We start from the raw sequence: 26,968 nt of genomic DNA on the forward strand, positions 1-26,968 counted from the left end.
TACTTAAAATGAGTATTTATTTACTATTTATTAATATAATATAATCAAAATATAATATAATCAAATTTTATTATTTATTTTATTTAATTTTTAAAAAAACATATTATTTATTGAATATAATGGTTTATTATTAAAAATTCCTTCAGGGTCAACTCAAATTTCATATCAATAATAAAAATGATTGAGAAATGGCCTCATTCAGTGCACACCATATGGCCTTTGGGCTGAGCATACAATGGGAATTTCTCCTAGATCCAGAGTACATCAGGGCCGTTGGGTTTTTTGGATCGCTGCCTCTGAGGGTGGAGAGGCAAACCTGACCTCACAAGCCTACAAAAGAAGGCAGCAGAAAGGTCCACAGCTGGAGCTTCTCCAGGGCTGGAATCCTGATGTCGGGGAGCACAGAAAGGAGGCCTTCTAGGGGTGTTCCCTGGGTGTGCCTGGAGAGGCTGTGGATACCAGTGGAGGTTGGTGGCTCAATGCCAGTGGGGTGGTGAATCTGCTCCAGGCTTCAGTCAGAACTCTAAAGGACTATCCCAGGTGCTCCTGCCCCACTGACATCTGAGCCACTAGCCTCCACTGGTGGATAGACAGGATACCGAGACCTCCCATGCCCCTGCCACTCCTCAAGAATAGGGGAAGAACTACCCTAGCCCTGGAGGTGGCATTGTTCATTTTCCTTCCCATGGAATTGGTGGGAGGGAAACTTCTCAAGAATGTGAGAAGCAGAGAAGGAAGGGCGCCCTGTTCCCTTTGACCCTCCTGGCGTGAGTCCAGCAAGGTTTTGGATGAGGCAGTTCCTCTGCCTTCACCTCTCCCAGCCCCAGTGGTAGGATTACTCTATAAAGTTGTAATCCTGAAGAGAGACCAAAAAATGCCCCTCTGTTGGCTGATATGATTTGGGGCAGGATCCAACAGGGCTGTGCTGCCTCTGCCGGCTCCGTCGCATTTGCGGGAGCGACTGCTTGCACAGCGGGGCTTTCACACTTCGAAAAACAACCCTGGAAACAAGCAGAAATGCTTGTTTCCAGACTGGGGCACTTTACTGGAATTTCCTTCCGGAAGCTCCACTAACCTATCCCGTTCCAGAAACCAGCTTTTCTGCTCCTTTCAGGTTGTTTTTAGCAGCACAAAAGCCGTATTGCACAAACGGTTGGTCCCATGAGTCCATGGGCACAATAGGATACAATAGTAGCCTATGAATTCACTTCCACAAGATGTAGTGATGGCCACCAATTTGGATGGCTTTAAAAGGGAGTTAGACAAGTTCCTGGAGGAGAAGGCTATCGATGGCTACTAGTCCTGATGGCTATGTGCTAGCTCCAGAACCAGAGGCAGTGAGCCTATGTACACCAGTTGCTGGGGATCATGGGTGGGAGGGTGCTGTTGCACTCTTGTCTTGCTTGTGGGTTTCCCATGGGCAGCTGATTGACCACTCTGTGAACAGAATGCTGGGCTAGATGGACCTTTGGTCTAATCCCACAGGGCTCTCCTTATCACTGGTCTGTTGCTCCAGCTATCAGTCTGTAGCAAAGGTGGGGAAGTGTTGCTGGATGTGGGAACAGATGGCCTCCACCCCCAGCTGGCCCTTTGCAGGTTAAATGATGTCAGGATGCAGCGCCACGGTACTGGACATCATCTGGTCCCCGTTCAAAGCACCTGGTGGAGTCCCCGCAACCGGTGCTTCAGCCAGGGAGCCAGTTTTGCTGTGCATGGGATTCTCTTGGCCACGAGACTTGGCCAGAGCATCGTAAGCGGCCAAGCAAGACACATCATTATTATTTGTTATTATCTATTTCATTTCTATACCGCCCAATCACTGAAACTCTCTGGGCAGTTCAAAGAATTACAAACCACAAATGCCAACCATATGACAGTCAGGCTACAGCAGTGTTGAGCCCATTCAAGACCTAGGGATTGTGGGTAATGAATGTGCCACATACCCATTTTCAACCCACCTTGCAATGTTTTCTTTTTCTTCCCTCTAGAAATGAAGGCTGCGCATGAGTTGGAAAAGAGAGAACTCGAAGAGAGTTTTGAGAAGTTGCGTCTGTCGCTCCAGGTCTGTACTTTCATGACCTACAAGCATTAGTGTTTGTCACAAAGCTCCACTTGTTGTGATGTGCCTCAGAGGGACCCTGGTTCTTATTTCAAAGTGTACAGAAGCCCCCCCACCCAAGCTATGATTGTGCACATAGCTTCAGTCGGGGCCTTTGGGGTTCTGTTTTTTTAAAAAAAAAAAAGTAGATCCCAGAAGCTTGTAATCTGCCCATCTCTAACCTAGTGAGTTCATGGCAGAAGCAAGATTTGAACCAGGCATTTCCTGCATCACAGCTCAGTCTCTTAGCCACTATGCTACACTAGCTACACCCAGTTAGCACACAGCAAACAATCCATGGTTTGTTAACCATGGGTTGTTTGGGAGTGAGCAGAAGAGAGAGAGCACGCAGGGCCCTGACTGCTCACCTGCTTCTGGTGTGCCCGCTTCCAGTGCACTAAACAAGACAGGGATGTCCCATTCCTAGGTTTTTCTCCATGATGTGAACCCAGAACTCAGGGTTGTTGAGGGAGAAACAACCCAGACTTAGAACCCGTGGTTTGTTCTTGGGTTAAAACTCTGGTTTGTTTCTCTTTCAATGACCCAGAGTTCCAGTTTTCCACATCATAGAGGATAACCCAAGGATAGGAGTTGTTTAGCAAAAGGGAAATGGGCGAGCAATCAGGAGACAGCATGCTCACTCACTCCCAAGCAACCCACCATTAACAAACTGGGTTTTTCATTGTGTGCTGCCATGTTCAAAAGTCCATGAGCAGTTAATAGGTCAACATTATTTAATTACAGAAAAGCACAGACGAATGCCACAGACATCTGCGTTTGATTCTGGGTCATGATTATAGGTTCTTTACACCCAGATGATAGCTTGTCTCAAGGAGTTGAAGGTGCCACATTAGAGGTATCATTGCCTGCAGTGTGTACACTCATCCACCTTCCTATCTGTTCACAGTTTAGCTGGAGCATTTAAAAAACCAGTCTAAGCAAAGACAGCAATTGGAGGGAAAGAAATGAACAGCCTAAGACCATAGGAAACGATGCCTCCATCATGCACACTATATTCTGTTCTAAAAACAATTGCCAGCCCCCCAACCTTATGGTCAAAATGGACTTTAGGAGCTAGCAGCTCTACAGATCACAATTTTGCAACAGAAATTGCAGGTTGGGCAGGGGGGCAATCTGGATTTTACCCATAGGGTGTGGGGGGGGAGGTTAAAGCCCTCCCCAGATCAAGGGCCCTGCACCTACTCTGTAGCAAAGATGGGGGAAAAAATCATAGCTGCTAGCTAGGGTTATATCCAGTGTTAGTCTAACTTAAGTCCTATTCATTTCAACAGGTCTGCTCTAAATATGACTCATGTTGGATACAACCCTACATTTCTGAAGTCATGTCTGTTTTGGCTGTTAGTCATGCCAAATGTTCTTCTGTTGGTTCAGCAGAACTCAAGGCTGCCTGGTTTTCTCTGCGTCAGGGCCACTGCCTGGAATATTGCTCTTGGGTCAGGCAAACTTGTGTTTGTGCTTGATGTTAATTACAGGACCAGGTCGATACCCTCACTTTCCAGAGCCAGTCTCTAAAGGACAAGGCAAAACGATTTGAAGAGGCTTTGAAGAAAAACACTGAAGAACAACTCGAGGTAACTGGGTTCTGTGTATATGTAGGCACAGGAGAACGAGGGATGCTTGAGCTCGCTGCAATTCTCCAAACTGTACTTTTCTGGTTCATTCAAATGGGGAAGTGCACATTTTTCATAAGTTGTACATTTTGCAAACATTGTGCATTTTGCAAATGTGCATTTTTCAAAAGTTGTGCATTTTGTGAATGCAAATACAAGTTCAAGAATTTGTGAACATTTTTGGAGAACATGCACTCCTGTTCATGTTCATGATTGGGGTTGCAAAAAGGACATTTTTTAGAGATTTGCGGACTGAAACAAATTCTCATACATCCCTACGTATAAGTAATTTAATTAAACTTGTAAAAGCAAAAGAATTGTGTTCGACTACAATTTCTGTTTCTAATTGTCCTTCTTCTTCCTCCTAGGTTGCACTGGCTCCATACCAGCATTTAGAGGAAGACATGAGTAGCCTAAAGCAGGTTTTGGAGATGAAGAATCAACTCATTCACCAGCAGGAAAAGAGGATCATGGAGCTAGAAAGACTGGTGAGTTCTTGTGTGTGTGCTTTCTTGTTTTGTTCCTGTTTGTTTAGGAAGCAACATGGAAGGTAGGGGAAAGGCACAAGAGCTTTTGTGTATCCAGTAGAGGCTCAAGCTATGATATATAGCAACCTTCTCCAACATGGTGTTCTCCATGTGTGTTGGACTACAGTACCTATCATCCCCAGCCAACATAGAGTGAGGGAGAGCCCAGAGCCCACCCCAAATAATTGGTTCCATTGCAAAACTGCTCTTGCCCTTAAGACAGGGATGGGGAATGTGTGGCTGTCCAGATATCGCTGAACTGCAATTCCCCTCACCCCTCACCATTGGCTATATTGGCTAGAGCTGATGGGAGTTGTATTCCAAACACACCTGGAAAGCCACATGTTCCCCACCACCACGATGTTAAGTCTCTCCTGATGTTCAAGGTAGGTCTTCTTTCCTGTAACTTACACGGATGAGATCTAGTGCTGCTCTCTGGTGCAGGCCGTGCAGCACAGAATGAGTCTTTGCCCTTTGGGTATTTGAAAGGAGCTCTCATGTCCCGTTTCACCTCCTCTTCTCCTGGCTAAACATGCCCAGTTCCTTCAAATGACAAAATCTGATCTGGAACTAGTAGAGGAAGGCTGGCACCTAGGCCCTTGTAAAACCAGACCCGTCCAGGAAACATCTCCTTCTCTCCACCTTGGCACTCATGATTAAAACAGGGGTTGCCACTTACACTAAGACAGAGCAACCCTAACATCCTCAGTTATTAGACCAGAGTCCTACAGGTGAGCTCCTGTGTGTTTACACACACATGGACCCAGTCAACACCATCAGGTCTGGGTGGTCACTTCAGCTGGGATGAATTGGCGGGATGCTCCTTTGGGGCAATTCTCCCATACTGAATGCTCATGCTGCAGCTGTCCCTTCTGTCACTGCAGGCTGAAAAGAACTTAATACTGGAAGAAAAAATCCAGGTGCTTCAGCAGCAAAATGAAGACCTCAGAGTCAGGATTGATCAGAACACCGTGGTGACCAGGTCTGTCCAAGTATTTGCTCCTGAACTTAAAATTGCAAACATAAATGCAGCTGTCAGCACGTTCTAAGTCATGTCTTCTATCTTGTTCACATTAGTGGTATCTTTTTATACAATTGGAGCATTGGAAGGAATGTGATGTTCATTCATCTTATTGAGAATTCATGTCCTGTAGTGGCTATGGATGAAATCCTATGCACACATACTTGGGAGTAGGAAATGGATGAGAATTTCAGTTCAGTGCCTTTTTAATAAGAATTTAACAAGATTTGCAAATATCTTTGTATTTGGGATGAAGAGAACTTAGCGTTAAAAAAAATTCAAATGCAGGAGAAAGAGACAGACACAGTCAACCAGATCTACTTGAGAGTAAGGCCCATTGGGCTCAATCATTCTTTCAAGTAGGGATGGACAGATCAGTTTGTGTCACTTTCATGTATCATAATCATAAGTCCGTTCTGTCCCATTTTCTTTGTTGTTGTTTTTAAAAGGCCTGAACATTCACATTTAAATTGTACAGAATTTCCCCTAAAATGTGTATTTTGTGTGTGTTTCCCCCTAAAAATACATGTTTTCCTGCACATTTTTTGAGGACCACTGCATTGCAAAGTTCGGAAAATCGCACGGTCCGAAGGATAGCTGTGTTCCTATCAATGTATTAGTCCAGAAAGTACAAATTAGGTCAGTTTGCTTAAAAATGCAGACCGAATGAAATTCTTCAGCATCCCAAGTAAACATGCACAGGAGCGCACTGCAGGAGACTGAGCTGTGTGCCACGAAGTGTCTCATTCAAATCACAATTGCAATGCACTCGTTTAGTTCTTACTTAGCTTTAATTGAACCACTGTTTCTCATTTCCCACAGGGTTATTAAAGACTAAGGGCACAATCCTATGCATGTTTAGACAGAAAAAAGTCCTGCAACCAGGCTGGCTGGCTGGGGAATGCTAGGAGTTGTCAGACTTTTAGCTGCCTATGCATGCATAGGATTGCACCCTAACAGATTTATTCTGGCATAAGCTTGTGTAGACACTGTCGATTCCAGCAGATGAACGTGGACAGTGTCCATAAAAGCTTATGCCAGAGTAAATTTGTTCATCTCTAAGGTGCCACAAGACTCTCCATTTCTCAGACTCAGCCCCCATTGGTAATAGGACTGGTCTCCCCTACAGAGTTGTTAGGATTCCTAAGGAAATGAATGTGAAGTGCTCCAGACAGGCCTCAGGATGCAATCCTGTCTGCATTTTCCTGGGAGTGAACCCCATGGAATACAGTGGGGCTTACTTCTGAGTAAACATGCATAGGATTGTGCTGCAAAGTGTCATGTATTATTACCATTAACGGTCTGCTCCATTAACACAGAGTCTTCCATAAACAAAGCTTTCCTCCTCAGGAGTTGTCCACAGTACACTTTGGATCAGTGCTGACTTGGAGTTTATTCCGCAAGCAGTTGATCTTCAACGTCTGTGCTGAAAGCATCTGGGTATTTGGATAGACACTACTGAAACCTATATTTGTATGTTTCACATTATACCACTTTGCAGAGGGGTGGATTTCCCTGCATGAGCACAATACACATCTATGGGCACAAGAATGCCATATTTAAGACCACCCTGAACATCATGTCAGTATTGGGGGCTGAACTTGGCTTTTCTTGCAGGCTTTCCACAGGCAGCTGGGTGGCCGCTGGGTGAACAGAATGGTGGACTAGACAGACCTTTGTTCTGATCCAGAAGGCCTCGTCTGATGTTCTTCTGTTTTGGTGTCGTGCTTGTCTTTAGCCTTGTTGCATTAATTTTGCAGGCACTTCTGCCCATTTCTGTTTTTCCTTGTGCAAATCTGCAGTGTGTTAATGCAGAATTGTCATTTTATTATAGCACACAGCATGTAAAAGTGCACCACTCTTCATGAGATGCCATCCTAAGGGGCTCCCTCTCGATAGACAGAGGGATCAGAGGTGAGAGCCCTCTGTCTATTCTCTGCCCTGCTGGGAGGAGCCAGGCAGGGCAGGAGGAGGACAAAGGGGAAAACGCCTCCGCATTCCTCCTGTTCTTTATAATTTTAGCTTCTCAGCTCCTGTAGCTGACTTACCTTGCTATGGGCAGGACTGGGTAGGGATGGGAGAACCAGAGCTACTCAAGCTGGCAGAAATTCTCCAAACGTTACTTCCAGTGGCAGCTGATGCCTCCAGTTCCAGAGCAGTGGTGATTCCATTGTGGGTTCTAGTTACAGCCAGCCAAAGCTCTAAAGGTGCTATCCAAGGTGCTGAACCCATTTGGGGGATACGGTTCAGCACCTTGGATAGCACCTTTAGAGTTTTGGCTTGTGGCAACTAAAACCCAGAATGGAATCATTGCCGCTCCAGAACTGGAGGCACCAGCCTCCACTGTTACTTCAACGCTCAGCTCAGCTCACTCCTGCTCTAGGTTGTGACCTGTTTTTCAGTTTGTTTGAATGGAGAAAGTTGCGCATTTTTCAAAAGGTGCACATTTTTCTGGTGCACATTTTGTGAACCCAAAGACACATTTGGGAATTTGCAAACATTTTTGGAGACCAGGTACTCCCATTAGTATTTCGAGTTGCGAACAGGGTATTTTCGAGTGATTTACCAATGGAAATGAAATCCTCATACATCCCTTTAGGATCCTGTGGATCCTGGCTTCACCTCCCTCCCTCCCTTCCCCACCCACCATCCTGCCTCCTTTGCCCTCCCCGCAAGGTCTCCTGAGGTCGCTGTTGCAACTTTGGAAGAGCAGCCAGCATGCTGCGCTCTTCAGCGGCTGCAAGGGGTGGGGGGATCATTGAATAGTATAGTAGTAGGGTTGGAAGGGGCCTACAAGACCATCGAGTCCAACCCCCCCTCTCAGAGTCCAGTGGTCCCCTCTCAGATGCCCCTCCTGAGGTTGCAGCAGTACCTGCAGCCTCAGCAGGGGGAATCTGCCATATCCAATGGTTCCCATGATCTGCCATAATCTGCGCATAATCCCATAATTTGCCCTTAATTTGCCCATAATCTGCCCATAATCTGCCCATAATCTTAATTAGACCAAAAAAAACACCAGAAGTGGAGTCTGTTGTAGCAACAACAGCGTCCTGTATTACCTTAAAGAGTCACACATTTGTTGAGGCATGAGGTCTCTTCACTAGCCTAATGCTCACTTTATTAGATGCTTCAGTGAGAAAACATAATCATCCAGGAGGGAGGCAAACAAGACTCCTGCCCATACATTGCCCAGGAGTAGCATAGTGACACATCCATGCAATTGTGCAAGTGCATATATCAGACAGAGCAGACTGCCTGCCTCAAAGATGCAAACCCTCCCACAGGAAGGACCACTGTGCTGCAGGATTATTTCCTGCTGGCTCCCCTGTGCCACACCACAGTTGCTGAACTCAGTGATAGCTGAGGGTCCTTGATGATCAGCAAGACATTCACTCTCCTGTCTGTTTCAGCAGGAACTGCCCCCCAAAGAGCTGGACCCAGGGCTACGTCATCGGAGCACCTCCTGGCTCCCTTCCAGGGTGTGGGCGGTGCTCCAGGCCTTGTTCTTTTCCTTGCTTTAAAAGCTGCTCCTGCTGTAACCTGACCATTGTCTTCTTTTGCTGGCGTCAGCATCAGATAAGCCAGGGAAAAAGACGACCCTGACGCTGTGTGCAAGAGAGAGGCAGAGGGCTATCATTTTCTTTCTGCTCACCAAAGCAAATTGTCTTTGGGCACATGCTGGGATTGTAAAACAAAAATCCCACACTTGTCAGCAAAGACACAGCCCTGCTTCAAAGACCTCCTGGGATGGCCTGCAGCTTTTCCGTAGAATTCCCAGTCCTCATCCTCCAGCAAACTGATAATTTGATTTCTGGTCTCATCAGAGTGGATGCCACCTGGTAGGCGTCTGTAATATTCAGCATCATGCTTGCGTAGTGCATTGCAGGGGAGGGCAACCTCCGGCCCACAGGCCTAATCCATCCCACACGGGGGCCCAATCCAGCTCATGGAGGGTTGAGCACCCCTCAGGGGTTCCACCTCCTCCCTTCCCCATGCCCCTCCCCTCTCCAAGCCCCACCCCTTTGCGGTCTCCGATCCCTTTGTTATTCCCTATACCGCTCAGCTGGGGCTTGCAGGAACCGGCTCCTGCAAGCCCCATTCGAGTCCCTTCCATCCCACTTGTGCCCCAGTCGGGACACAAGCAACGCGGGAAGGAGCAGTCTGACTCGGCTGATGCCTACAGCAGCCGGCAGAGTTGCTCTCTGCACAGAAAAAGAAGAAAAGATGGCACCCTGGTGCCAATGACATCACAGGAAGGGGTGGGGCTTTGGGTGGGCATATGACATATCCAGCCCACCAGGCGTAGTCCAGGGGACAATCTAGCCCCAAACCAAAAGAGGTTCCCCCCCCGATTGTTCTGGATGTAAAAGTGCTGGAGTCTATACTGGGGCAGTAGATTAGGATATAATGATAGATCTCTGGGTGATTTGCAGTAGATCAGCGAAGTTTTCTAACTCCACTTCATTAATAATAGCAGCAACAAAATTCACACACACACACACACCCCTTATACTGTGGAATGAAATACCGTTTGGGGTAGCCAGGAGTGGTTTTTTGTTCGGAAGGACTGTGAGTTCAGTTCCAATACTGAAAACAAATTTCTGAGCTTAGAATTCTTCCATTCTAAGTCAAGGGTGTAGAACATATGGCCCAAGGGGCACCCCAGTCCAACCTGCACAGCCTCTTGGGGTTCCTTCAGGGGGCAGAGCTTAGGCTCCAAGCCCCGCCCCCAAGAGGAATCCCTCAGGGCATCCCCCTGCCGCTAGCTCCAATCTGAGCTCTGCGAGTGCAGCTGGGATGAAGGACATTGGCCACCCTCCCTGGCATGGGTGAGTCCCAATGTCTCCCATGCCCTCTGCTATCTCCAGTTGGAGCAGCAGGAATGCAGGGCGTCCTGGGTCCCTGTCACCATGCTGGGAGGAGGCACAATTCCATGCCTGCTTCCAGCATGAAGAAAGAAGAAGAAAAAAGGAAAAGGGGTGACGGCATGCCTCCTGACATCATGTGCCCCATGGTGGGCTATCCAGCCCCCCACCATTAAACAGTTCTGCACCCCTGACATTTCTGGCTTCTCAGAGTGATGAGCATACAATGCAGCCTTCTACAGAGTCAGGCCATTAACTGACCTAGTCTAGAAGTGGGACCATTGAGTACTGATCCCAGGACCATTAACTGACTCTGCCAGTCTACTCTGATTGGCTGTGGCTGTCCAAAGCCTTTCCCAGTCTTCCTCCCAAAGAACCTTTCAAGTAGAGGTACATGGGATCGAGCCTGGGACCTGTGCATGCAAGGCATGTGCTCAACCGCTGAGGTACAGCACCCCCGTTAAGAAGCGTCAAGTGACCCCGTTCTGCACTTTTGCTGTTGAATACACGTTCTGCAACAACTTGGGGCAGGTCCACCTACGCATGCCTGTTGCTCAGTTCCTCTCCTTGTAGTTGAGGGCTGGAATGTCGCAGAATCATAGAATAGTAGGGTTGGAAGGGTCCACAAGGCCATCAAGCCCAACCCCCTGCTCAACGCAGGTATCCAAGTCAGAGCATCCCTGACAGGTGGCTGTCCAGCCTTGTCTTGAATGCCTCCAGTGTGGGAGAGCCCACCACCTCCCTAGGTCATGGGTTCCATTGTCGTATTGCTCTAACAGTCAGGAAGTTTCTCCTGAAGTTTCTCCTGAAGTAACTCTGTGTGAAGTAACTCTGTTGAAAAAATAATAACCTTGTGCTCGAGGTGATGTTGAGGTGATAACAATGTTGATTGCAGTGATATGTTTGTGATGGCTCATTCACACATGCAAGCCACCACTCAATGCTGGAGCGCTCAAGTGCTGGGCATGCATGAGCGGACCAGCCTAAAGGTGAATGGCGAATGATGTGTGTTTTATTACAGAAGGTCTGAGGTTTAGGCGCCTCTGCCAACAGGGCTGGCAGAGGTGGAGTCCCCCGCCCCTTCCACATGGCAGCCCCACTAGTCCCCTGAAAATGCTACACAGAGAGTCAGGAGACCCTGCTGAATGGGGTGAGCTGTGGTGTAGTGGGGGAAGGGGGATCCCCCCAAACTGGGCAAAGGCACCTTCCATGAGCAGAGCCCTTCCACCAATGGAAGACAGATCCTAGATCCATCCCCTAGTTTACATGAGGCCATGAAAGCCATGTATTATAAGCAGCAGTCGGTTTGATATGTCACGGAGAGAGGTCTCTGCCTTGTCTTTGGTGATGGCTGTGGCAGGCAAGCAGGGGGTGGGGAGGGCAGAGCAGGAAACAAGGGTAGGCTTGGTCGGGCACCTGCCGAGGGCCCACACCCCAGCAGGGGCCCAGTGACGAGAGCCCTCCTGCACTTGCTCCTCCTCTTCACCACTGCAAGCTGCTTGTTCACATGCCTCTCGCTCTGGCCCAGACAGCAAAGGTGATGTGAAGGAAGGAGGAGCAGCGGATGCCATGGCCTCCTCACTCCCCGGCTCTCTGCCTGGCAAGCAAGCAAGCAAAAGCAAGGAGGAGAGACAGGAGGAGGAGGAGCAAGAGGAGATGGTGACCATGGCACAGTGAGGAGGTAGTCTCAATGAGGGGGGGAGCCATTGAGGGTGCCCTGTCCAAAGGGCCCTCAAAGACCTGGAGTCAGCCCTGGGGGAGGGAGCAGACTGGTCAGAATCCAACACGTGCAGGTAAACAAGTTTTCAGAAAGATGAGAGCTCTTTACGAAACAGAGGCAACAACCTCCCGCTCCAGAGGGGACATGCAGTGGCGATGACAGTCAGGTGCAGTTAAGCACGAATGTTGCCTTGTTTCCCTCTCCAGGCAGTTGTCAGAAGAAAACGCCAATCTCCAGGAACACGTTGAGAAAGAAAGCAAGGAGAAGAAGAGGCTGAGCAGGACTAATGAAGAGCTGCTGTGGAAACTTCAGACGTCGGAGCCCATGAGCCCTGTGAAACTGTCTCCAACATCTCCGACGCACCTCTATCGCTCTTCCTCAGGACCGCCGACCCCTGCGAAAGTCAGCATTGTGCCAAGATGACAGGCCAGGCCCGGCTGCTTAAGATGACTTCTCCCTGACAACATCCCAATCTGCTGAATGTTATCATCCAAGGAAGCGTTAACCACAGTAAAAGTAGATACCTGGGACCTGATACTATACCAATATGTTCCCTAGCTGCATACGACTAGGCAGCGCGCCTTTGTGGTTCCAGCATCAGAAGCCCCTCGGACTGGCACACCGATGCCATAAAATAGCATAATCCAATGTAGTCTGATGTGTGGGAAACCAGTTCTGGGGTGAGAGCCAAAAGCAATGAAAACTCTAACTGCTACTTAGCGTTCACTCCAAATGAACGTTTTTCCGCTGCAGTATTCCATGTCAGTTGCAAGTTCAGGTTCTGAACTGTGTGTGTGTGTGTGGGTGGGTGGGTGGCTCTGATAGGTGTGGATGGTGCTAGCATCCATGCACATACGTAAGGCACACGTTCACACTTCTGTATATGTAGCCGAAGCTCTTCTGAACTGCATTTTTATACGAATCAATCCTACAAAAAGTGCTGATATATTTTCATGAGAGTCAGCAATTTTCTAACATGTGCCTAGGACTTATACGGAAATGAAATTCCTTTTTCGTTTTGGTCAGAGCTTCCCAGGAAAATTTCTACCCAAACTAGAAGGAAGTTACACAAAAGTAGAAGCACCTTCCAAATGACCACCACGTGGTACGTTTTCTAAAGCAAAACACCAGCGACTTTAAAATGCTTAAATAGTTACTGCCTTCAAAAACAATGGCTTTTCTAATCAATGCTAGACATGGTCACTCATCTCCCAGGTCAAAATTAGAACTCGTATTACTGTTGTAAGTACAGACTAGACAAGGAGGCCTGAAAATTTTACAGTCTTGTGTTTTATTTTTCAAGATGACTCCATTTTAGCCCACCTGTAGTTGTTTTTAAGTGACATTTTTGAAGCTCTCTGGATTGATAGCAAGGCAATATGTGTGTAAACATAAAGTTGTAAGACAAAGTCCCTCTGCCACAAGACACAATTTAATGCAGTGACCATGAAACACAGGCTAAAATGGTGAACCTACAGTTAGATACATTTGCCTAAAAATGTAAGGTATTTTGGATGGTCTTCACCCATGTTCTGTCCTCCTTCACAAAGCCCAGTTCTATCAATATCAGAATTCTTCTCAAACACAGGGAAGGCCCAGCTGTACAATCAATCTAAGCAGTCACTTGAGGCAGCAGTATTTTAAGAGGCACCAATGACACAGTGTGCCATCTGGAAGGGGTGCCCTAGAATACACTGTAGTGTTGCCGGGGTTGCGTGTGTTACTGGCACCCTCTGCAACATCGCCTAGGGCGCAGCTCTCAGATCAGGAATTGAAACTGATTTGGGCTGGTAGTGCTCATAGAATAGCAATCAACGTTGCACACTTAAATTTAATCAGCACTCACACATCATTTTTGAGGGGTTTCAGTACTACCGGATGTAATATCCCTGCCTTCTTTACAACCATCTCAACACTGCTACCCAATTTGATTCCATGATTCTATTTAGTAGCAGTAGCAGCAGCACCTAGGACATCAGGGCTGCTAGAATGTAGGCTGGTTCCCTAGAGAGTAGTGTAGCAGCCAGTATAGTGTTAGACCTTGAGAAGGTGCTTAATCATGAGCTAGACAGAGAATGGGATACAAGAAATATCCCTTGTTGTCTTTGATGTCATAGAAGGTGGGTTCCAGCATGAGTGTCAGATAGGTTAGACTTAGACTGTGAATGAGTTGAACGTAGCATTGGACCGTTGTGCGGCATGAATCATCTACAAGCGCCTTCGCCACCCTGGGGCCCTCCAGATGTTTTGAACTACAACTCCCATCAGCCCCATCCAGCATGACCAATGGTCGGGGCTGGTAGGACCTGCAGTACAAGACACCTGGTGGGCACCAGGTTGAGGAAGGCTGATCTAAGCAAATGAGTAACTGTATTTAGATACCCATCTGATACTTTGGTTCTCAGCTGGTGGCCTGGGTTCGACCCATGTGCAAAGTACGGTCTTGCACATCCAAGGTGCCCAAAACACATTGAGGAGAAGAGAAGGAACCTGGTGTGGGCCTCAGTGAGATGTGTGCACTTGGCAAATACTTTTCTGAAGTCCACACAAGCACCCAGGCCAATGAGTGTGCTTAGTGTTTGTGTTTGAGACTTGGCTGCAATGTAGGCCCTGAGGCATAAGCTGTGATTGAAGAGACAGCTGCCACGGCTTGATCGCCACAGCTTTGTGGCCCAATTCCATGCTGTACAAAGTAACAATGTTAATTTTTTTCTTTTAGGGAAATTCATTTTTGTAGCTACCTTGCATGAAACTGAGTACATCTTCTTAGATTAGCTCATGCCATGTTCGTAACTATCACAAACTACGGCACTAGATTTTGCGTAAGGGCAAGTACAAACCAAGTGTAGGATAGTTGTGACAATGACTCACTGGTATAATTTTAGCCACTTTCCCTGGTGCAATTGCAAAAGGCACAGATGACAACACAGCACACTTTTTTGTTGTTTTGTTGCAGTCTTGTACAACGTCGGCTCATGTAAGCGATGTTACCACAAAGTTGATACACTTGAATTAACTTATGTTGCTCTGTAAGTCATGTATCACTCTCCACTAGTGATACTAGTCCACTAGTGGACCCAGTGGGTGGGTGGGACTGGGATGTCCATCAGCTTCTGTCTTTAGGCTACGTCCCTCATCTGTTCATCTACCACTTCTATGCAATGAATGCTTCCAAGCTGTGAATGGGGGCTTGGGCTTTGGGGAGTAGGGAACTGCTTACAAGTTCTCCATCATCTACTGCAGCCTTCCCCAATCTAGTGCCTTCCAAATGTGTTGGACTGCAACTCCCACAGTTCTGAGCAAGCATGGCCATGCTGGTGGAGGATTATGAGAGGTGCAGTCCAAAACATCTAGAGGGCATCAGGTTGGGGAAGGCTGATCTACTGTCATTTACATGCTAATAGCAGACAACTGGAGACCCCTGTGCCATTTATTTAGCACTGATTGTTCATCCTTGCTTCTGAAAAAGCAGCCTAGGACCACTTTTCCCTTTTGCATAACATTTCATTGTTCTGAACAGCACAGTATGGAAGCTGACCACTTATTCAGCCCCTATAACCATAGTTAATCTATACTGGGGGAAAACCCTAGACTGGGCTCACACAACATGCTAACCCACACTTAGTGGTTGAGTGTGGGTTGTTGTTGAATCATGGGCTGTTGTACAGTGGGTTATCGTGTTGTCTGAACACAGCATGTTTTCTGCAGGGTGGCCTGTTAACCATGCAGTGTGGGTTTTCTTGAACAAGCCACTTTGAGAACCCATGGTTTATTGTTGGGTTGTTCAGAGTAGTTAACAAGCCATACTGCATGTTTAACAAGCCACCCTGTGGAAAACGCACTGCATTCAGACAACATGATAACCCATGGTTCAACAACAACCCACACTCAGCCACTGAGTGTGGGTTATCATGTTGTGTAAACCCAGTCTTTGTGTGACTTTACATCACATCACATTAAACTGACTAAAGCCGATATCCCAAAAAACAACTAGATGAATGTCTTGGTCTTATATTTCTCAGTCAGCAAGTCCCCATATCTGATGGCAAGCCACTTCTGAAACTAAGACAACTTTTTAAAGCAGTTTCTGGTATGGCATGGAGGTCTGCTATTCTAGGGGCGGGGTGGGGGGAGGCAACTCTTTCAGTGGACGTTCCCAAGCCCTTTTGGCTCACCTGAAGTAGCACTTTGGATCTCTGTCCGGGTGATCACCTCCCCTTTAACCACAACAAAAGAAGGTACACAGAAGTTATGGGGAGAGCACAACCAACCGAAAGTTCTAGCATTGCAAGCAGGTGTGAGGAAGATCGGGGGGGGGAGGTTGTGCAAAGCTAGACTAGCAGCCCTCTCACTTTTCCTCTTTATGAAAGTGGGGAAGATTGGACTGCGTGATTTCCAAGGGAACTGTAACATGGACCTAAGCCCGAGTAGCCATCACCACCTTCCTAAGGCATCTTTCCCTAAAGGCCCGCTGCTTTTGCATGGGAATAAAAACCAGAACAGAAGCACCAGAAACAGACAATGCTGAAAGAGGAAACATTCTCAAGGATGCCAATGAAGACATAAACCCACCACCACCTTCACAGGCAATCTTTTCCAAATTCTTGGAACAGGCTGAGTCACCAGCCAAAGATTGTGGCTTTCTCATACCATCGCAGGACACCATCACCCTGATGGAGTTAGAGAGACAGCCACTATCTTTGGGAGCTGGCTTAGCCTTTTTCTGGAATGTGGATCTGACAAAGGGGCTCCGGGTTCCAAAATGTGTTAGGTTTATTATTTTTCAAATCCGCTTTTGTGTGAGAAGCCATAAAGTTTATTCCCCAAAGAGGAGAACTGCATGACTGTGGAATTGTGGGAAACCACATTCACAACGGTGTGCTATGCGATAATACAAAGCAGCCAATCCCCCAGGCAGGTCTGGCTTGAGTGACAAGAGGAAAGCAACCTGAGAATCGATTGGTGATTTCATGCAGCCTAGCCCACGTTATTAAAACCTAACCCTACTAGTAGCAGACAAGCAATCTTATGCCTGCAAGGTGCAATTCCTGCTCTGGGTATTCAAGCCCTCAGTTCTGGTAGGTATCTTACTGATAACCCAAATTTCAGGTGTGCGTCATGTTTTGCCTGTAACAGCCTAAGATTTCTTGCACCGAGGCTACAAAGAGCAGGAAGAAAGCCAGCTCAGGGAAATTGGGTTGCTCTGCCCCTACAGTCCCTCTTAACTAGTAAATGGTGGCTGCAAGACATTCTTTTGGCATCTTATCCTCTGTCGGAATTACAGTGTTAGCCGAGAGAGAGGAGAGAACGCCTCCCACTACAATGATGGAAACTGCAATATCAATCTGTTCAGCAAGATCTGCTGCTGTGTGTTTGGGTTTAGAGGATGATTCAGGAAGGATTCAGGGATAGTATTCAGGAAGGAGAAAAATAAACTCAGAAGCTTGGCACCTGCAAGTCCAGGAATGGTCTGTGCAGGGGAGGCTGGTGGCGCTGATGACAGTGGGACGTTGAATCTGCTCCAGGTTTCAGTCAGAGCCAGTACATTGGATAGCACCCTTGGAGTTCTGAGTGAAACCAAGAGCAGATTCACTGCTCTGGGTTTCCACTGGGTTTGTGCCAAGATTCCACCCTCATATCATCACATAGCAGTTATGCAGCACCACTCCGTAGGACAGGAGAGGCATTGCTTTTGGATCCTGATCCAGCTTTTCACTCCTTTCATGGATGGCTGAAATACATCCAGCAGCTTCAGATTTCACACATAACATAAGCAGGAGAGGAACTGAGAGCACCTTGTGCTGCTTCTGTCTGCATTTCCCATTTACTGTGCACTGTAGATGTACATGGTCCAGATGAGTATACAACCCAAAGCTCTTGTGTATTCCTGTGTGTAGTCCTTTCTCTACTTCTGTGGCATCTTCAAACAACAAAATCAGCACTTAAACTTTATCAGATAAGTAAATGGATGGTAACACCAATTATTGGAAGATCCAAATGGGTCAGGTCCAAGACCTATGCTCACGGACACCCTGCTACGTTCTCACACACCAGAGTATCTTGGAAAAGATACTTTTCCAAGGAGTATCCTCTACTTCATTTTTCCTCAGCTCAGCATTTCCCTCTTCTGCCCCAGCTTGCTGTTGCTCTTCTAGCTTCTGTTCTTCACTGTGCTGCTGTAGTTCCACCATTCTGTCCAAGAACTCTTCGTGTTCTCTTATTCCCTGGAGGGTCGACACTCGCCGCTCCAGTCCTCTTACTTTTTCTTCCAACAGTGTGATCAACTTGCACTTGTTGCCCGTGTAGGCCATGTTGTTCTCAGGCAAGAAAAGAAACATTGCACACACCTTGCAGGTCACCACCACTGGAGAGTCTTTTCATAGAGTCATAGAATCATAGAATAGTAGGGTTGGAAGGGGCCTACAAGACCATTGAGGCCAACCCTCGGCTCAGTGCAGGAATCCAAGACAAAGCATCCCTGACAGATGGCTGTCCAGCCTCGTCTCGAAGGCCTCCAGTGTGGGAGAGCCCACCACCTCCCTAGGGAATTGGTTCCATTGTGGTATTGCTCTAACACTCAGGAGGTTTTTCCTGATGTTCAGCCGGAATCTGGATTCCTGTAACTTGAGCCCATTAGTCCGTGTCCTGCACTCTGGGATGATCGAGAAGAGATCCTGGCCTTCCTCTCTGTGACAACCTTTCAAGTACCTGAAGAGTGCTATTGTATCTCCCCTCAGTCTTCTCTTCTCAAGGCTGAACATGCCCAGTTCTTTCAGTTTCTCCTCATAGGGCTTTGTTTCCAGTCCCCTGATCATCTTGGTTGCCCTCCTCTGAACCCTCTCCAGTTTGTCTGCATCCTTCTTAAAGTGTGGTGCCCAGAACTGGACATAGTACTCCAGATGAGGCCTAACCTGTGCTGAGTAGAGGGGAACTAGTACTTCCTGGGATTTGGAAGCTATGCTTCTATTCATAGAATAGTAGGGTTGGAAGGGGCCTACAAGGCCATCGAGTCCAACCCCCTGCTCAATGCAGGAATCCAAGTCAGAGCATCCCTGACAAATGGCTGTCCAGCCTCATCTCGAAGGCCTCCAGTGTGGGAGAGCCCACCACCTCCCCAGGTAATTGGTTCCATTGTCATATTGCTCTTACAGTCAGGAAGTTTTTCCTGATGTTCAGCCGGAATCTGGCTTCCTGTCACTTGAGCCCATTATTCCGTGTCCTGCACTCTGGAATGATCAAGAAGAGATCCTGGCCTTCTTCTCTGTGACAACCTTTCAAGTACTTGAAGAGTGCTATCATATCTCCCCTCAGTCTTCTCTTCTCAAGGCTAAACATGCCCAGTTCTTTCAGTCTCTCTTCATAGGGCTTTGTTTCCAGTCCCCTGATCATCTTTGTTGCCCTCCTCTGAACCCTTAATACAGCCCAAAAGAGCATTTGCCTTTTTTGCAGCCACATCACATTGTTGGCTTATATTCAGTTTGTGATCGACAACAACTCCAAGATCCTTCTCGCTTGTAGGGTTGTTGAGTCACATATCCCCCATCTTGTAACTGTGCATTTGGTTTCTTTTTCCTAGGTGCAGAACTTGGCATTTATCCCTATTAAATGTCATTCTGTTGTTTTCTGCCCAGCGCTCCAGTCTATCCAGATCACTTGGAATTTTGTTTCTGTCCTCCAAAGTATTAGCTATCCTGCCCAATTTTGTGTCATCTGCAAATTTGATCAGCATTCCCTGCACCTCCTCCTCTAAGTCATTAATACAAATGTTGAAGAGCACTGGGCCCAGGACTGAGCCCTGTAGTACCCCACTTGTTACCTCTCCCCAGTTTGAGAAGGTCCCATTGATAAGCACTCTTTGAGTCCGATTCTGTAGCCATCTGTGGATCCACCTTATCGTTGTTTCATCTAGCCCACTTTGAGCTCGTTTGCTCATCAGGATATCATGGGGCATTTTGTCAAAAGCTTTGCTGAAGTCGATGTATATTATGTCTACAGCATTCCCACGGTCCACAAGGGAGGTTACTTGATCAAAAAATGCGATCAGTTTCGTCTGGCAGGATTTGTTCTTGAGTAATAGGACATTCAGATTAAACACTGCCCAGAGTTGCACTCTTGTCCGAAAGAGTTGTTGATCTAGAAAGACCCTCAACATGGAATACATTTCTGAGGGCAGCTTAGGATACAACAGTGTTGGAAACACAAATCACTTGCAGTTCTTCTCAGCATGCTTTCACGTCTTGTCTGAAGACCAATGATGAATTCTTATTTCTCGTCCCTCCAGAATGGATCCCAATTTGGGGGAGAGGGGGATACCATGCATCCCTGGGCTTCCGAGAAGATGTACAAGATAATGAGTGGATTGGACTTCCACTCTGTAACCTCAAAAACTCACCCAACATTTGTCCTTCCCAGAAATCTTCAAAACTTTCCCCAGCCATCAAGTGTCTTCCTGAGAAATCCATTAGCAGGGCCCTGCTGCCTTAGGAATCTCAGGGGATCTGCAAAACTACTCTCTAGAGAAGCAAGTAGATGAAAAGCTAGCGATAATCCTACTCACTTTGGCAACATGTTTCATAAACCACATTTCTCACCAATAAATCAGCAGGTACTTAATGGCGAAGATCTCTCTTGGATTAAATATGAATAACCCAAATCAGGTATTTTATGTCTCTGCACTGACTGCATTTGTGTCCCATGGACACAGGTTGGATCCTTATATACAGTCCGTCTGTCCGTCCGTCCCCCCCGCCCCTATGCCGTAGGCGTTTGTGGTCCAACTTAATACATGGCTATTTGAATTACAGGAAAAAAAGTTTGTATTATTTCAGTTATGGTGTACAGGTGTGTGTAATATATATTCATGATAATAAATACATGCTCCAGGATTAGTCTCTGGTGTGCCTCATTGATCTCTGTATGATTCTACAGGTAGTTTAATTCTAGCAAGAGTTGTGTGTTTTTGCTTTTTTACAAAATAAACCCAACTGAACAATTATGAATAATAGAAGAAATCATCTAGTACCTTCGTTTCCATAACCTTTATGAATTTTATTCATTATCCTCCATTTAAAGCCAGCAGCCCCAAAGTGCACACATATGTAGCCCTCTCCCATAAGTTGCAATCATGCCAACTAATTCCCTCTCCTGATTGACACAACTGAATCTTACTGGGCCAAGGAACTGTGTGTGCAGCACCTATGTGCACACATGGTTTCCCCATCCAGGTAGGGATACACTCATGATAGCCTACCGGACCCACATGGATCCTAGTTGAATTGGGCAAGGAGAGTATATTTTCCAAACGAAGCACTTATTTGAGTATAACTTCCTTGTGGGTTTGGCACACTTCCTGCCCGCCCCCATCCCACCAGTTCCAATTCAGTGGGTTTCTCCTTCTGCACCAATGAGAAATACTATATATTTGCATCAGAGTTGAGTGCAATCCAGTTTCCAAGTATGGGCTCGACAGAGCTCAACCCAGATGCAAAATTAATTTTTCTAGTTCATGACACAGCACCTTCCCTTGCCCACAATCCAGTTCTCATGCTCATTTTTGATACTGTGAAAGTGTGACTTTTTCCTATAATTTGCACATGGCAAAACTCCCTTTGACATGCATTCCCATGCAGTGAGCTGTGGAATTTAACATGCTAGGAGACCCCGACATTACCATCAACAACACTTAGCTGCCACCAGATGTGGCAGCTGCATCTCCATTTCCTTCCTCCTTTCCCCTCCCTGATGTCTAATGCAACTTGCCTGCATGATGAACATGCCATATTTTACTGTGTCTGTTTGCTGTCATTAGCTCTTGTAAGGCCAGGCAAATGTGGAACTTCACTCTTAAACAAGAATAGGGAAGCTACGTTAAACCTGAGCTGGGGAAACTTTTTCTGTTGAGGGTCAGATTTCCTAGGTCAGGGGTGATGAACCTCAAGCCTGTGGGCCAAATCTGTCCCTCCAGAGTTCCCAGTTGGCCCCATGCCCTTCTAGAGGGGCCATAGCTCAGTGTGATGGAGCACATGCTTTGCATGCAGAAGGTCTCAGGTTCGATCCCAGCTCCTCCAGGCAGAGCGAGAAAAAGAATCCCATCTGAAACCTTGGAGAGCTGCTGCCAGTGTCAACAATACTGGGCTAGATGGGCCAATGGCCTGACTCAGTATAAGGCAGCCCCCTATGCGCCTATGCTTCTGGCCCCATGCCCTTTCCTGCAACCACCAATCATTTGATTTCCTCTCAGTTTTCCCCCATTCTAAAAGGTTGAAATGCCTCTCCGATGTCGCAGTTAATGGCAGTAAGAGCTTTAAGCTAAAATATGCTGACATTTTGTCCTCCCTCTTTTGCCTTCAGCCCCACCCACCACTGGAATGTGGCCCCCAAGAGCTTTTCTGAAATGGAATTCTGGCCCCCGAGCTGAAAGAGGTCCTACAGTCCTATGCTATATCATAACCTGTAGGCCAGGGGAAACACTTTCCCTCTCTCTGCCACCCCATTATGATGTATTTAATTTATATCCCACCTTTCTTCCATCTTGGAACTCAAGGTGGCTACATGTGGTTCCCAGATGGTCTCCCTTCCAAGCACTGACCACACCCAGCCCTGCTTAGCTTCAGCAAAGTGACTTCATGTGCCTTCAGACCATGCCCTGGGACTTATCTCTTCCTGCTTCCCATCAGGCTGCTGGGGGAGGAGCAGATTGCCTAAAGAGTAGGGATGTACGAATCCCTTATCTGGCTCCGCAGAGGGACATCCACGGTGGGGGGGAGGCGCTCCGTCCCTCCCCCCGGAATCCTCCCTGGCCAGCTCCGCTCCATGGCGGCTCTGCAGAGCCGCCGGCCAGGGCCAGGGCCAGCAGCAGCCGGAGTTCTGGCCACGGCCGGGCTGCTGCGGCCACCATTTGCGTCCTTGCAAGCAGCCGTGATAGGCTATGTATTTACGTAGCCTATCACGGCAAAGAGCAAGGGCGCAAACGGCATAGTGGCCGCCATTTGCGTCCCTGCTCTTTGCTGTGATAGGCTATGTAAATACTTACGTAGCCTATCATGGCTGCACGTCGCAAATGGCAGCTGCAGCAGCCTGGCCGCGGCCGGCCAGGAGACCAGCCGCCGCTGCCAGAGCCGCATCCACCCCAGGTAAGTTCCGTCGTGGGGGAATTTCACAGTGGGATGGGGAGTGGGAGACCGTTCTGCCACAGATTCCGGGGGGCCGGATTCTAATGAACATCCCTACTAAAGAGGGCTTCTGAAATTGGGTCACAGTGCCCAGTTGAGGAACTGGACACATGGCCGTCCTTTCTTGACAGCAGTCATGTTTATGGTTCTATCCTAAAGTGCTCATATATGACTGACCAACCCAGAGCTTTGGCTTTAGGTGCTATAGAAATGGAATAAATGAATTTATTTATTAAACATTCAATTAACAGCAAAAGAAGCTGAGTACCACAACAACCTGAGACTGTAACTGCGTAGATTGTACAAGTAAGGACAGAAACTACTTAGTTTTACCAAGGAACACAACTGCATCGAAAACCAGAAGTTCTGAGAAGCTGGATTCTTTCACAGAAGAGCAATTACATGCAACCAGTCAGCTAGAGCACAGAGAATTAAAAACAAAAGAAAGGGTGAAACTAACATAATTTATTTGAATGTCAAGGAACCATTTTAATGCTGTATCACATATTTACACATTGATCTTTCAAGTCAAGAAAAGCACACTGTCTGAGAAGGAGACATATTTACAGTGTCATTCCACAGAAATGCCTCTATGAAGTAGAGGTTCTAGGTAAATTTCACATTAAAAAAAAACTAAAACAAGGTTTTATATTTAAAGCAAGGAGGATCCAAAATCCAAACAGAACAAGAAACTCCACTGAAATGGGAGAAGGAGACAGGAATTGCTGTCAGCATCAGAAGTTGAACAATTGTATCACGGCAGTAAGAAATTCTGAGGAAATCATTAGAAAAATAGAAGAGTTAACAAAAAAGTATATACATTTTACTCAATAAAAATATGCACAGGTTCTTTCATGGCTTCTTGGTTAGAGATGTATTCCTGAAGAAACCCCAAATGTTCCAACATATTTGTAACATACAACCCCAAAGGGGGGGGACCAGACAGACAGACATCGAAAGGCACAACGTAATGACAGGAAACTCTCCACTTCATTAAGCACACGCGTTACAACCCTTCCATCATTTGGGGGATAAAACAGACAACTGCTTTTGATTTGGGTAAGAAGATCCCTCACTGTCTAGGACTTTCATCATCCTGGCAAAACCGTTTTTTTCTTGGGACAAGTAGACAGTGTCCAAGAAAGCTTATGCCAGAATAAATATGTTAGTCTTTAAGGTACCACAAGACTCTTTGTTGTTTAAAAGCAAGGAGGAAATAAACCCTGAGGAAGAATAGGTTTGGATTAAAAAAACACACACACAGGCATTGTTCCCATAGTATTTCACCTTTGCTTTAAAAGTACAATATTCGAAGTAATAGCACAGGAAAGTGAGTATATCATGTACATATGTTGGTTCTATGTAATAAATGCCTGACCATTTTTGCAATGGAAAACGTCAGAGATGCGTTCATTAAAGACAAACGGTATTTCGACAAATAGCTAAAGGATGGTGCAAAAGTCCCGGGGGGGGGGGGGGGTAAGCAGCAATATGTGCCTACACCACCACCTCAGTCTAGATGCATGAGCAAATAAATTCGGGGAGGGGAGGAGGGCATTGCAGCACCAAAGTAATGTCACAAAATCAGGATGTTTAATCAGTACTGCAGGTGCATAAAGGGGGGCTGTGTTGAAAGCCTCTAGTTATTCCAGATTTGTCCCACTGAACGTTTACCACTACATGTTTACCACAACATGTTGACATACGATTCACAAAATGTAGCCTGATAAAAATCAGAATTACTCATAGTGCAATCCTATGTATATCTACTCAGAATTAAGTCCTATTACATTCAATGGGACTGACTTTCAGGTAGGTGTGCACAGGATTGCAACCTCATTGTCCCACACTTGTCAAGAAAATTTCATTACAATTAGGGCCACATAAAAGCTCTTGTTTATTCATCAGTGTGTGCACATGCAACTTTAACTTATGGTATTTGAAAGTTAAGGGCAAACTAGTTAACTTTTTTAGGCCATTTTGGGTCTGGTATGTCATGCAATAGGAGATGGAAAGGAAGTGTTAGATAGTTTTTCCATTTAATACATGAGAACGTTTTTATTCAACTATACTTTCTCACACTTCCTTCAATATCTCAAAAAGGCGGCCATATTCAAGTTTCAGTAGTGTGCAAATGTATTTACATTTACAGCATAAACCTAGGCATGTTTACTCAGAAGTAAGGCCCACTGTCTTCAATAGGGCTTAGTCCCTAGAAAGTGTATTTAGGATTGCAGCCATAATTGCTTAAAAGGCAGATGACTAGTAAACTAAAACTTCATTGTCTTGTTACCCTAATTACAACGAAGATGAAATAATAGAACATTACAATATTCCCTTCCTCCCAGGGAAACCCTACACAACATCTACATTTAACTCTACAATCGTCAAAGCCACATGCATGAAATCTTTCGAAGGAGTTTATATGCAAAGGGAGCATCTGTACAACAGTGCTTTTGAGTTTTGGCTAATGCAGCAAGAGATCCATAGCAGTTTGGGATCTCCTTTTGTACAGCCTTAATAGGAATATTTCATTTTGTTACCCTGTCAACAGACCATGTAATAAAAACAGAAAGATGTATGAGAGGTTACGGAGTGTGGTGCGCAATTAAATAAGTTGGGAGTTATGTAGCATCAGTATGATCCAGCAGGTGGAGTATGACTGTGAAAGCAGGCTTCCATTGACACATCTCAGGTAGGATGAGAAATCCAATGCATGCAAATAGCTGCTGATCATGCGATTCCTCCCCATACCAGCTTCTGGTGCTGCTTGCACCCAGCCATGTTAGCAGCAGTGAAGTGGAGCCAGGGCTCGTAGAGACACAGCACCTGCACTTTTTATTAGCAGGGACACCGACATCATCTGCCACCACCCACCCGCCCCCACACACAGAATTCCCTGTTCCCTATAGACATAGCTGCAATCTTCACGGTTGGGGGGGGCGGGATTTCCCAGCAACAATATGTTGCCTGTTGTAATGCAAAGTATTTTGGGGTGGCTTGGCCTTGAATGAGCAATTAAGACCCATCCGCTTTACAAAAGGCCTGCTCCTGGTGGAGGTGAAAAACTATTATGATGAGCGTCTGCACTTCAAAATTCACCACAAAGTGTTAGAAAATTGTCAATAATGATGACTCGCTGTTTGAGAGGGAAGTTAGGGAGAGAAGTCAACTTCTCCTCCTGCCATCTTTGCCACCTAATAAGATTGCGGACGTGACTGTTGATTATTTAATAGAGCTACATGCACACGCATTCGGATTTGGTACCTCCACTCAATCTGAAGTATAGTAACGCATCCTACGATATATACAGGATTTGAAATGGAATCTAATCCTACTGAAGTAAGTAATAATAGAAATATTATGAATTAATATTAATTGCTTAGCTGGTTTGTAGCCTGCCTGCTCATAAACCTCTGGAACAACATCTATTGCACGTTTATGACAACCCTCCCCAACCCCATCCTAGCCACAATTAACCATTCACAAATTGCCATGGACTGAAGTGGTAGCCATAGGTTTTCTAATAGAGATGAAGCTACATCCACCAGTATATTGAATGAGTTAAGGGGGGTTTTTTTAAGCATGCAGCAGTAATTACACATTTGGCTAAAGAGAGGGAATTAACGTTGCATGAAATTTCCCTGTAAACTTATATTCAGCAATGCAATGATGCTGAAAGTGTATCCACCTCTATGTCCAACCAAGGGGAAAAAGCTCCTCTGATGTTGAAGAATGTGAGACATTCAGTTGCAAGTGACCTTTGGAGAGGAGATGCCAACAGAGTCTTTACTGGAGCACAAAAATTCTCCCCAGAAGAGTTACAACTGTGTGTGAAAAAGGGTAAGGTTGTTACATTGATTTTTGACTGGAATATTTTGGTTCCAATGTTTTGGGGCAACATCTCTTGCAGTGCTTGAACATTAAAGGAAAAA

General features: G+C 46.3%; 1 protein-coding gene across 3 annotated transcripts in view; it reads left to right on the plus strand.

Moving 5' to 3' along the window:
• Positions 1-13,274, plus strand: part of MTUS2 (microtubule associated scaffold protein 2) — a 355,312-nt gene extending 342,038 nt beyond the window's left edge. For all 3 annotated transcript variants that reach the window (XM_084841649.1, XM_084841650.1, XM_084841651.1), the window contains 5 exons: positions 1,989-2,062; positions 3,592-3,690; positions 4,098-4,217; positions 5,141-5,238; positions 12,069-13,274. In XM_084841649.1, the coding sequence (XP_084697775.1) occupies positions 1,989-2,062; positions 3,592-3,690; positions 4,098-4,217; positions 5,141-5,238; positions 12,069-12,285 (608 nt within the window). In that variant the 3' untranslated portion in view covers positions 12,286-13,274. The remainder of the gene's footprint in view (positions 1-1,988; positions 2,063-3,591; positions 3,691-4,097; positions 4,218-5,140; positions 5,239-12,068) is intronic.
• Positions 13,275-26,968: the final 13,694 nt, after the last annotated feature.

This window comes from Heloderma suspectum, chromosome 3 (genome assembly GCF_057233095.1).
Source record: "Heloderma suspectum isolate Gila_16-S chromosome 3, 16-S_ref, whole genome shotgun sequence".
NCBI classification, from domain to species: domain Eukaryota; kingdom Metazoa; phylum Chordata; class Lepidosauria; order Squamata; family Helodermatidae; genus Heloderma; species Heloderma suspectum.